Source organism: Trichechus manatus, unplaced genomic scaffold (assembly GCF_000243295.1).
Source record: "Trichechus manatus latirostris isolate Lorelei unplaced genomic scaffold, TriManLat1.0 scaffold00052, whole genome shotgun sequence".
NCBI lineage: Eukaryota > Metazoa > Chordata > Mammalia > Sirenia > Trichechidae > Trichechus > Trichechus manatus.
In genome coordinates, this window is record NW_004443988.1 from 16,772,128 (window position 1) to 16,783,522 (window position 11,395).

The 11,395-nt window shown below is 36.5% G+C and overlaps 1 protein-coding gene across 1 annotated transcript in view; it reads right to left on the bottom strand.

Annotated features, from left to right (window-relative positions):
* Positions 1-421: 421 nt before the first annotated feature.
* WDR72 (WD repeat domain 72) overlaps positions 422-11,395 on the bottom strand; it is a 355,433-nt gene continuing 344,459 nt past the window's right edge. The window contains exons 18-19 of the mRNA XM_004377681.3: positions 6,200-6,304; positions 422-690 (exon numbers count right to left, since the gene is read on the bottom strand). Of these exons, the coding sequence (XP_004377738.1) occupies positions 635-690; positions 6,200-6,304 (161 nt within the window). The 3' untranslated portion in view covers positions 422-634. The remainder of the gene's footprint in view (positions 691-6,199; positions 6,305-11,395) is intronic.

Sequence of the window (11,395 nt, forward strand, 5' to 3'; positions counted from 1 at the left end):
AAAATCAACATTTAGCTAAAGGCATTAGCCGCTATATCATTAGAAGTCCAAATTAACTAGGCTAAACAAGGTTGGTCTCTTATACTATATATCACTTATTTGGGCTAATTGATGACTAAATAGAATTCGCTATTTGTTGACAATATTTAATGCCTAGAGATGAGATTTATTGCAGAGTGATTGATTCAAATTAAACCATCTTCTACAACAAAATATCTTAATCTAACAGATCAAACAAGATTTGACAAAATTTGGGGTTAACTACATTGAATTTAAAAGCACTGTGTTACAAATGGTTTTAATGTTGCTTATTATATAATCAAGGAATTGGAAAGATGGAAGAAAATCTTAAAAAATGTTAAATACGTGTCTGAGGGATGTCATTCCTTGTTGGAAATATTAACAGAAAAGTAAGAAACAGGAATATACAGTGATTTAGGCATTGATATTCTAAAATTAGATGAATCTGGGTATTTTCAAATCAGCAATTCAATACACTCTGACTAATGTATTAGCAAATCCACTATAGCCTGATACTTTAACCAATAACAACATAACTCATATCCAATGATAAACAAATGGTGAGTTCTGAATATCTTAATTAATTAATCCAATCCTGTAGAAAAGGTTCCATTTAGCACACTTTGCAGGAGCACACCTTCACTACCCATGAATGATGCCTTGTCTTACCTAGAAAGAAAACAGATATCTTGGGTTATATGGTGAAATAAAGAAATAGGAAGAAAGGAAGGGATGGAAGGAGGAAGAGAGAGAGAAATGGATGAAAGAAAGAAAAAGAGGGAAGGAAGGAAAGGAAAGAGGGAGGGAGGAAAAGAGGGAGGGATGAAGAAGGAAGGAAAGTAGGTATTGCCTATAATTTTGACACATCTATCCCAAAATGAAATACAATAATATAATAAAAATATCCTTGTTTTATAAATTATCAATGTCCCAGGTAAATACATTTTAATTATATACATTACTAATATAAACTGATTTTTTTTTAATTGTCAAGGAAGGTGAAAATTTCAACATAATGTATTTGGTTTGAAATCCGTAAATATACATAAACTTCAAGCAGCTGAATTGTTCCTAGAGTAACACACAAGTGCAGCTTTAGGGTCAAATTTTATAAATGTTAGAAGTATGGTTTGAGTTATAGAATCAAACTAGCATTATTTCTCAAACTACTTGGATGGTTGTAATTGTGAGCTAAAAAAAATACCATTTGATTTAAACTAATTTGACTAGCAAACTATTTGAAGCATTGAGTCTTAGTTAACTATTTCCAAACACAACTATGATAACGATGTGACCATGCATAGTAACTCCCATTCCTACAGACAAAAATTCAAAAAGATGATTCTTCGGTTTAATTAAACCAGTATTGCATACTACATATAGAAAAATATGTATATTAGCCTATAATTTTAGGTTATTTTAAGAATTATTAGGTTGTTACTTAAATTCTTCCCTTTGGGCAAATTAAACAATTTGGTATTGTTAAACTTAACTAGAAGAAAGAGCTTATATTGTTTTACTACTAAAATTGTTCCTACTTCTACTAGAACATTTTTTTTTTAACACTAACCATAAGAAGTGTGTTCTTGATGGCTGTGATTGATGGGCTGCTCACACATTCCATATTTTTTCTGCTTCATGCATCATCATCAGCCATCTCCAACACTCCAGCCCTGAATCTGTCCTACTTTCTGTTACCTGATTTTTGCTGGTGATTCATGAGCCAGAATAGTAAAAGGAAAAAAACCCACTTTGCTTTTCACAATGTAGTGTCCCCTGGAAACTGAGAAAGCCAGTTCTGTTCATCAGATTCATGCAAATGTAATATTGACTGACAATGACATATGTAGATCTACACATATAACGTGCTATATAAAAACCACTAAAACGTTCTATTAATGGCAGAATGCATGCTGATTAGAAACTACTTCAGAATGACATGTAAACTCTTATCTGAATGCATTATTTTTTGGACTTTCAAGCTCTCTCTTGTCACTGCTATTTTCAGCTGAAGGTACTTTTGAGTGTACTGTCCTTGATGCACTAGGAAGTAAAATTCTTAGTTCTCCAAGCCAATAAGATAATAAAATCTCAAGGTCTTTCATTAATACTTGCATTAAAAATTTGAATACCACATTAAATTTTGTATCTATATGAGAACAAAGATGAGGGGCAAGGGACACCTTTCTTCTTCAGAATAAGGATTGAGCTTTAATCATGGTATAGAAAACAGTTAAGATGTTAACAGTCCAAAGGCTAAACTGAATTATGTTTGTAAGAATTTCTTTCAGATTCAGAAGTGACTAGGTATTAAACAGCCAAAGAAAGCCTAGCAGCCTAAAATCTAAAAAATAAAAGGCGGGGGGGAGGGTTGCGAGTTCATGACATTGTCTCAGTGCTTCTATTACTAGACATCAAAGTTATTCCCAGAGGTTTCAGGAAAGTATAAATGCTAGTGAAGAAGCAAGTAGACTTCATGAAGTCTAAGCCAGAAACTTCAATCTGGGATTCACCTGTGAGTCAAAACTCTTTGCTAATGAATTATTCCAAAGAAAAGACACTGCTGAGGGAGACCTTCACCTATCAGACAAGATCTCCAGGTTCACTAGCAGGGTCAAAGTAACAGGAATGCTCTGGTCTAAAGCTGCTTTGCCAGCCTTAATGGATTTCAAGCACTCACCTAGGTATACAGTTTGAACCAATAAAAAGCATGATAAATAAGGTAGAGTGCTCTAGAGACCAGGCAAACAATCGCTCCACAAGGCATCTAAACTATGACCTATATGCACACTACAGCCCATTTACAAATGGGTCATCCTAGTCAATTCAGTGCTGAAGAAGCTGTGATGTCTACATGAAAACAGTCGACATATGAGTACAAGAGTCATTATGTGCAAAGAGAATCAGTTCACAAAGTCAATCTCACCATTTTATATAAATCCTAAAAATTGATTTATTGATGGCATTTAAAATTTTTCTGTCAACATTTTAAAAATATCGACTTTGGCTTTTAAAAAAAAATTTTAGTTTTTCTGTGCTTTGCTGTCCCTCTTGCTCTCTGCATATGCAAATGAGTTATTAGTAACATGAAGGTATAGGAACTAAAGCAAAATGATGTTTAGAGGATTTGCAAAGAAAAGGTTTTATTCTGAAAGAACAATACATGAAGAAATATTTTGAACTGTTTTGGGATGTGACAAGGATTTTTTTGTTTTGTTTTGATTTTTTACATGCTGTTCAAACAACTAGTCAATTAATTTAAATGATATAATAAATATATTAGTCATTTAGCATTACATATATAAAACCATGTAAGGTCAATATCAATTAGAGGTAGAAGACTGACCACATTCGACTTTGTAACTGAGGGATTTTCCGTGTAGATGGAAATGTTAAAAGGAAATTAAAATGAGTAGTAATATTCCAGGCGAGAAAAGTAAGAATGATGCATTCAGCTTTAAATGCACTCCTTTCCATGTAATGAATGTACTAATGTAATTACAGGCTTAGCTGGTGAAGCAACTCTCCTGGTTTGAAGAAATTTTCCCAAAGTGTACATTTAAAAACCCACATTTTGTTTTTCTCTTTTAACTAAGGTGGTTAATACTTTCCAGAGAAACACACTCATACATAGCGAACTGAGGTAACTAAACCACCAAAGTAGCATTTATAGTGTCAGAGTCCCTACGTTTGAATGACTTGATATTTTGAAGTTCATTTTTAGCCATTGAAAAGTGGAGACAGTTATATTTTCCCAGTTCAAGAAAGTCTCTCTAAGCTACCAAATTCTCACAAGAAATACAAGTTATCTTTCTCCGTGTACGGTTTTACAAATTTTGCCTCTCAAATGCTCATAGTTAAAGGAAATACACTCTCTCATAAAAATCTTTCTTACTAAACAACCACCTCTGTCAGAAGTGTCTTAATTTCCTATCACAGAATTTTATTCACACAAGGAACAATAAATAATTCATGCCACTGCTTCTTTGTTGTGTGTCCCTAAACTGCACAGATCTGGAAGGCTGACAGCTGTGTCAGGACAAGCACCAAAGACTTGACATGACAAGTGACTAACAAGTTTCTTTCAGTTCATCGTGAAAGAAGACAATGGCCCAAAGTGCAGAACGAAATCCTGAAACAAAATAAAACTGCTTCTTTCTTTTTACCTAAGTGTTTGCTATGAGCTTATTTCCAACCCACAAGCCCTGGTCATTTTATAGTACTGCCCAGCCCCCTTTATTTCTCACACTCGCCTGGCCATTTACGCCTGGCCACGGATCAATATGAGCAATTCTTGGAGAAATACGATGTCTCCATGACAACCAAACCACAAATTCTCAGTGGAAGGCAGTGAGACCAGTAGTGAACTCTCAAGAGGTTTCTAGGCCTATAAGGCAAGATGTCTTAAAATGCAGGAATGGACAGAGGAAAACGCCAGAATAATTCATCCTTTATTACCAGTGTAATGATGTCTGATATACAGAATAGTACTCACTTCTTAAGTTAAGATTCTTAATCAGCACCTATATTTTCTAATTAACCTTTCTTTTTTGATATATCCTTTTGTTTATACCAATCAGGTAGCGTACATCATGTTTGAATCCCAGTACAATTCCACTCATTTGAAAGGATGGCTAAAATTTATTCTGCTTGTGAAACGGTATAAATCTGATCTATTTTCACCAGAAGCAATAGACATTTACTTATGTAAAAACTTCACTTGATTTAACTGCTAGACAAAATGCTTGACAGAATACTGTTGATGAACATACTTTAAAATCCTAGTCAAAATTAGGCAATTTTAGTCAAAACTAAAGGTAAGTTTTAAATCTTTTTTATGATAGAAATTTAATGTTACCACTATCTTCTCCCTTTTAAAGTGAGGCTGATGTATGTTTTTCCTTTAGATATTATGGGCAGGGGGTGGTGTTAATTTGCTGATCAAAAATTCTGTCACTGCTAAAGATGCCATTTCTCAGTTCCATGGGATGTTAAAGCAGGAATGCGGCTGAGATTGGGCACACAGCAACAGTGCACCTTTTGAAGAATCTTGGTGGAGTAGAGGGGACTGAAATATAATGCCACCACCACTGGGCCTACTGGGGTTCCAAGATGACTTAGGGGACCTGACATAGATTGCAGGTTACACCTTTCACTGAAAATTAAATCTCAGTAGCTCTCCTCTGGGAAGGATCAGGGGACTGTTTGTAGCTGCCCTCTGTCAGCGAAAGCTACAAGATTTGGAAATCTCTTAACTAAGCTGACAGGCCAGAGAGAAGATGAATCAAAAATATGATACATGGATCAGCACACAAACATGCAAGAGGGTAGAGGGTACACAGCGGCCAGATAAAACAGGAGAGAAAAATATTAAGTGTGTATGTCGGGGGGAGAGGGGTGGTATTTAACTCTTTCACTGATAATAAGGTGCTTTCGGGCACCGTATGGTTTTGTAGTGGTCCAGGAATGCCATTCGATTTTTACACGATGAATTAGTTGTTATGACTGAGCATACTTCAAAACAAAACAAAAACTGAAACAAAAACCCAGACCTAAATGTTTCTGACAGGATCTTTCCAATATATTTCTGCCTATTTTTTTTCAACAAAGAAAATACAAACGTAAGCAACTTTGACATAGGGTAGATTTTATTATGTGAGGAAAGGTTGCCTTTTTCTTTTGTTCTAAACAGCTGACAACATCCATTACTGTCTTGCTGAAATCCTCATCACAGTTTGCATGAGTTGTGCTTGTATACAGAAAGGTAAATAGAATTGTAATGACAACGACTGGTTTCTCTTTTCTCTCCAATGCTCCACCTTGGCTTGACTCTTCCTAAGATCCCATTATTTGAAATATTTAACATGTTGCCATTTCTCCAGTTTTGAAACTCTGCCTCTATTAACCAGTTTAGCCTACAATCGATGATAACGAACTAATAGTGTCAGCTTCCCTTCTCAGTCCTAAAGCCTTTGTACTTCCTTGGATTGAATTCTTGACGAAAGAGGAAAAGATAACAGCTCCACACTGTGACCCCTGGAGGTGACCATTAATTTGACAGTGCAGCTGCTAACAGAAAATAGCATTATAATGTCCTCTTCCCCTACCCACTTTCAAGGACCCCAAAGCTGTGTCAAATTTATCATTTTATACTTGACTATTTTTAAATGGCTTTCACCTGGAATCTCAGAGTCCTCTAAGACGCATCTGTCAGGCATGTCCTCAGCGTCTTGAAAGTTTGTCGAGTTTGAGTTGCTGTCACGCTTGACCAGACTGACTGGAGCTATTAAAAAAGAAAGAGTGAAAAAAAAAGGAATGCAATGAAAAATTAGTAATAAACACCATTAAAACATTTCCTTCCAGTTCCACAGATCTTTCTAGGGACACACTACGTAAACACAAATAATAAATTGAAATAAAATGTATCCTCTTAAGTATTTATTGGCAGACATGTAATTAGTTGAAAAATCTATAGATGAGACTTTATCTTGGAAGAAAAATAAGTTCATGGCATCAGCTTAAAAGCTACAAAGTAACAAAGTGATCCTTTCGAAGTAGAAATGGTACTTTTAATGCATAAATCTAAAAGAATATACTCCAGTCAATTAACAGCAACAGGACACAGAGAGAAGAACATCAGGCTAGTCAATTAGAGAGACCAGCTCAGCACTGGTGCAATGGTTCCTTTTATCACACAAATCACAGCTGATGAACACTTTGTATACATTCTGGTTCCCTTTCATTAAATAAAAAGTATGGTACCAAGCACTAAAAATACCAAGTTCTAGAAAATGTACATTTAGAAATATAGAATGTATCTATTGAAAAATGTTAATAAGGAGGACTGGTGCTTTGAATGTTAGATTTCCAGACAACTTGTCTCGATATATAAACAGGAATTATGAACATAAACTAAAGCCAGTACAGGAGTTTGTAATTTTCCATAAACACATTAAATTCGTTGTTGTTGAGTCGATTCCGACTCACAGTGACCCTATAGGACAGAGTAGAATTGCCCTGTAGGGTTTCTGAGGAGCGGCTGGTGGATTTGAACTGCTGACCTTTTGGTTAGCAGCGGAGCTCTTAACCACTGTGCCACCAGGGCTCCCCATAAACACATTACACCTGCTAACTCTGTTAGAGAAAAGTAGACTCAAGTGTCTTCATTTTTTCACAAGCTGTAACACTTAGTCTAAATTGTTAGCTCCATAAGTAACATATTTCTGCATTGCATTTGTTCTAAACATCATTTGTCAGGAAAGTGGGCATTGTCTTCATGAAGAAACTCAGTGAAAAAAAACAAAACAAACCAAAAAACATCCTCCAATAACAAATTATGCCACACTTGCTTGTCTGAAGCCAAACATAGTAAATATATATACTATTGCATACATGGACTTTCATCTGTTGGAATTTGGTGCAGTTAATTCTACCACTGTCACTTTGTATCTTGACAACATACACATATTATTTATATGTCATAAATGAAACAAACTATGTATTTATAAATCATGTATGAAATAATATGTGTGTTGGCATAGGTGAGTGGGCCTAGTCGTTCTTACTAAACATCCATTAGGAGACGAGAGCAATGCAAAGAGTCTGGAGACTGTGACTTCGCGCATCTGCTAAGCGACACAAAGGTGACCCACCCAAGGTCCAAAGTCGCATTAGCAGTGCTCACACCTCAGACTCTCCTCCTCTTGTTTTAATGGAGTGCACATAGCTTTCATACTCAGAACCTGGGGACTACGTACACACTCTTAAGGAGACTAGTAAAAAAAATTCTGGTCCAAATTGTCCCTTCAGTTTCACCAGCCCTCTCTGTACTATGGAAATATGGTCATAGAGCATAGAGTTAGAATTCACCACTTCTTTAAAACCTTTCTTTTGTTTGGGAACAAGCTATGGAACAAATGTGCACGAAATTCTTATTTTAAATGGAAGAATCCAATTTTTAAATTTTGCACATTTAAATTTTCCTGGAAAAAATATGGAGGCGAGGACTATTTCTTTATCTCTGTGAACCATGCATATAACCAGTGCCTGGGCCATAGAAGGTATTCTCTAAAGATTTGCAGAATGAATGAAGAAACAAATAAATGAAGCAGAAGTACCCTGCTAGATGTCCTACTGATCTAGTAGAATATGAGCTTTGAGTTATCTTTCCACTATAGTTGTTCGCTTTCTTGTTTAGGCCCACTTCAGACCAAGGAAGCATATTTGAAAAATGGTGTGTGGCTTAGTCTGTGATTTGGAAGGAAGGTAACTATATAGAGACAAAACTCAGTCCCTTTTGAATCGTATGGTTTAATTAGTTATTGATGTAACTGCCTTTAATTTAATTTCCCTCAGTTTAGGGCATATATGCAGATTATTTTTTAATCCATAGATTTTTGTGAAATGCTTAAGTGCGTTAGTTAAATGCATCCAAATTGCAGAATAGTATTATATTGGTCAAAGTTTCCTGGCCTGTTTTAATGATTTTTATCTCTGTATATCTTATTCATTAATTTCTTACAATATTTACAATGGTATTTAAAATAGGGAATTAATCAGACAGCTAAATCTTGTACTAACAGCCTTTGGGCAAATGCATTGCATGTGTCATCTAATAATACAGTTTTCTTTCATAATTTAATTTTCTCTTATTCATCCATGTATTCATTTTTCAACAAACATTTATCAAGAACCAAATATCTAAAAGGCCCTATTCTAGATTCAGGGGACTTAAAGACGTGGAGGACATGGTATTAAAACTACAAACTAAATGTCTGCAGCCATTTTCAGTGGCAATAATCCCAGGATGAATTGCCATCCCAATTCTCTCCAGAAAGTTAGAGGTAATTTTAGACACACAAACGTCATTAAACTGAAGGTAATAGGTACCATGCAGCTATTTTTGTCTCCACCTCTGAATTTTAGGGTGTGGTGTGTGTGTGTTGTGGGGGAAGGGTTTTTCAGATTTTTTTTTTAGTTATATTTTAATTTCCCAGCTTGAAGTGGTTCAAGATCTGTAATTTCTACTGGGTGGTCTATAGAGCATCCAATTAAACTTACTGTAGAAGAAATCCCTACATTCTGCCAGTTGGGAACAAAAGATACGGGAAAGGTTAATTACTGTCATTCCACATTTTTTTTTTTTTGTCTAATAGGCTAACCCTTGCATTTGTTCTTTTGGGTGTTTCCTGTGATGTTTCAGCATTAAACTCGGACGTGATGTGTGACCAAGTCTTCTCTAATGAATCATTTCAAAAATGATAAAATCAACACATACTGGTCTAGGGCTTATAATGGGTAGAGCTCTGTGCTAGACTGTGCAGGGGATAAAAAATGAAGGCACTTTTCATGTGCCCTCATACAACTTATGATCCAGTTGAGGTACAGGGAAAAGTAACCAGTAGGAGTGTTAGGAGTGCAGAGAACTCTCCTGCAATAGGGTGGTCTGGATGTTAAATGTGGATTAGACCTCCTGAGTGGGAATGTGGGAAGCCAAAAGGAGCTCATTCAAGACAAAAGAAAAGGTGTGGACTGGGCATGGCCAAAGAAATACATTATCCTAGTGCCACAAATGTATTTGTTAAAAGAATGTTGCTGCATGCTTTGGTAAGTATTATTACTGAATTCTTCTTACATGTCTCTTTGAGTTTTTCCTCAGTTGCTGTTGTGGCTAATTCTTCTCACCTGTAGAGGCTAGCTATAGACAAGCTGTTTTTTTTCCCCCCTAGATAGTCAATAATTTGATCTTTACTGATGGTGGGCCCATTTATCACAGTAAATTTTCCTTTCACCATACGTATTGACTTTTATTTATCAATACCAAACTCCATTTGTAGCTCATCACTAAAGTTCTTGGATATTTTCAGAAGTTTTTGAAGGTGCATTTTAGAGCTTGGCAAAGAGATACTTTTGACATCAATATACTGCAAATGATTGCTAGGCTCATCCTTATGACTTAAAGTAAACTGCTTATTTCCTCTTTAATGGATTCTGAAATAGTCCACATTTGAGGGTGGGGCCAAAAAAGACAAACTATTTTTTTTACTTTTATTTTTTCCCGTACAAAAATCTATACATACACTGTTATGTGACTCTAATTGCTCTCCCCACACTGTGACAGAACACTCCTCCCTTTCCCCTGATTTCCCATGTCCATTCAACCAACTCCTAACCCTCTCTGCCTTCGCATCTCACCTCCAGACAGAAGCTGCCCATCTAGTCTCCTGCATGTACTTGAGCTAGCAGGCACACTCCTCACAAGTATCACTTTATGTCCCACAGTCCAGTCCGATCCCTGCCTGAAGAGTTGGCCACGGAAATTGTTTTAGTTCTGGGCTGATAGAGAACACAGGGACCATGCTTTCCTGGGGACCTCCAGTCTCAGTCAGACCATTAAGTCTGGTCTTCTTACTAGAATTTGAGTTCTGCACCCCACCTTTCTCTTGCTCCATCAGGGACTCTCTGTTGTGTTCCCTGTCAGGGCAGTCATTAGTGGTAGCCAGGCATCATCTAGTTCTTCTGGTCTCAGGCTGATGAAGTCTCTGTTTTATGTGGCTGTTTCTGTCTCTTGGGCTACTACTTTCCTTGTATCTTTGGTGTTCTTCATTCTCCTTTACTACAGGTGGTTGGGACCAATGGATACATCTTAGATGGCCAATTGCAAGCTTTTAAGACCTCAGATGCCACTTACAAAGTAGGATGCAGAACATTTTCTTAATAAGATTTGTTATGCCAATTGACCTAGATGTCCCCTGAAAGCATGGTCCCCAGACCCCTACCCCTGCTACTCTGTCCCTCAAAGTGTTTGACTATATTCAGGAAACTTCTTAGCTTTGGTTTAATCCAGTTGTGCTAACTTCCTCTGTAGTGAGTGTTGTCCTGCCCTTCACACAATTCTTATCTACTATCTAGTTAGTAAATAACCATCCCTCTCCCTCTCCACCCTCATAACCATCAAAGAATGTTTTCTTCTGTGTTTAAACCTTTTCTTGAGTTCTTATAATAGCGGTCTTATACAGTCTTTGTCCTTCTGTGACTGACTAAATTCACTCAGCATAATGACCTGCAGATTACTCCATGTTATCAGATGTTCCACGGCTTCATCGTTGTTCTTTATCATTGCATAGTATTCCATTGTGTGAATATACCATAATTTGTTTATCCATTAGGCCGTTGATGGGCAGCTAGGTTGTTTCCATGTTTTAGCTATTGTGATCAGTGCTGCAGTGAACATTCGTGTGACAGCTCTTATATCTCTAGGATATATTCCAAGGAGCGGGATAGCTGGATCGTATGGTACTTCTATTTCTAGCTTTTTAAGGAAGCACCAAATCGATTTCCAAAGTGGTTGTACCATTTTACATCCCCACCAACA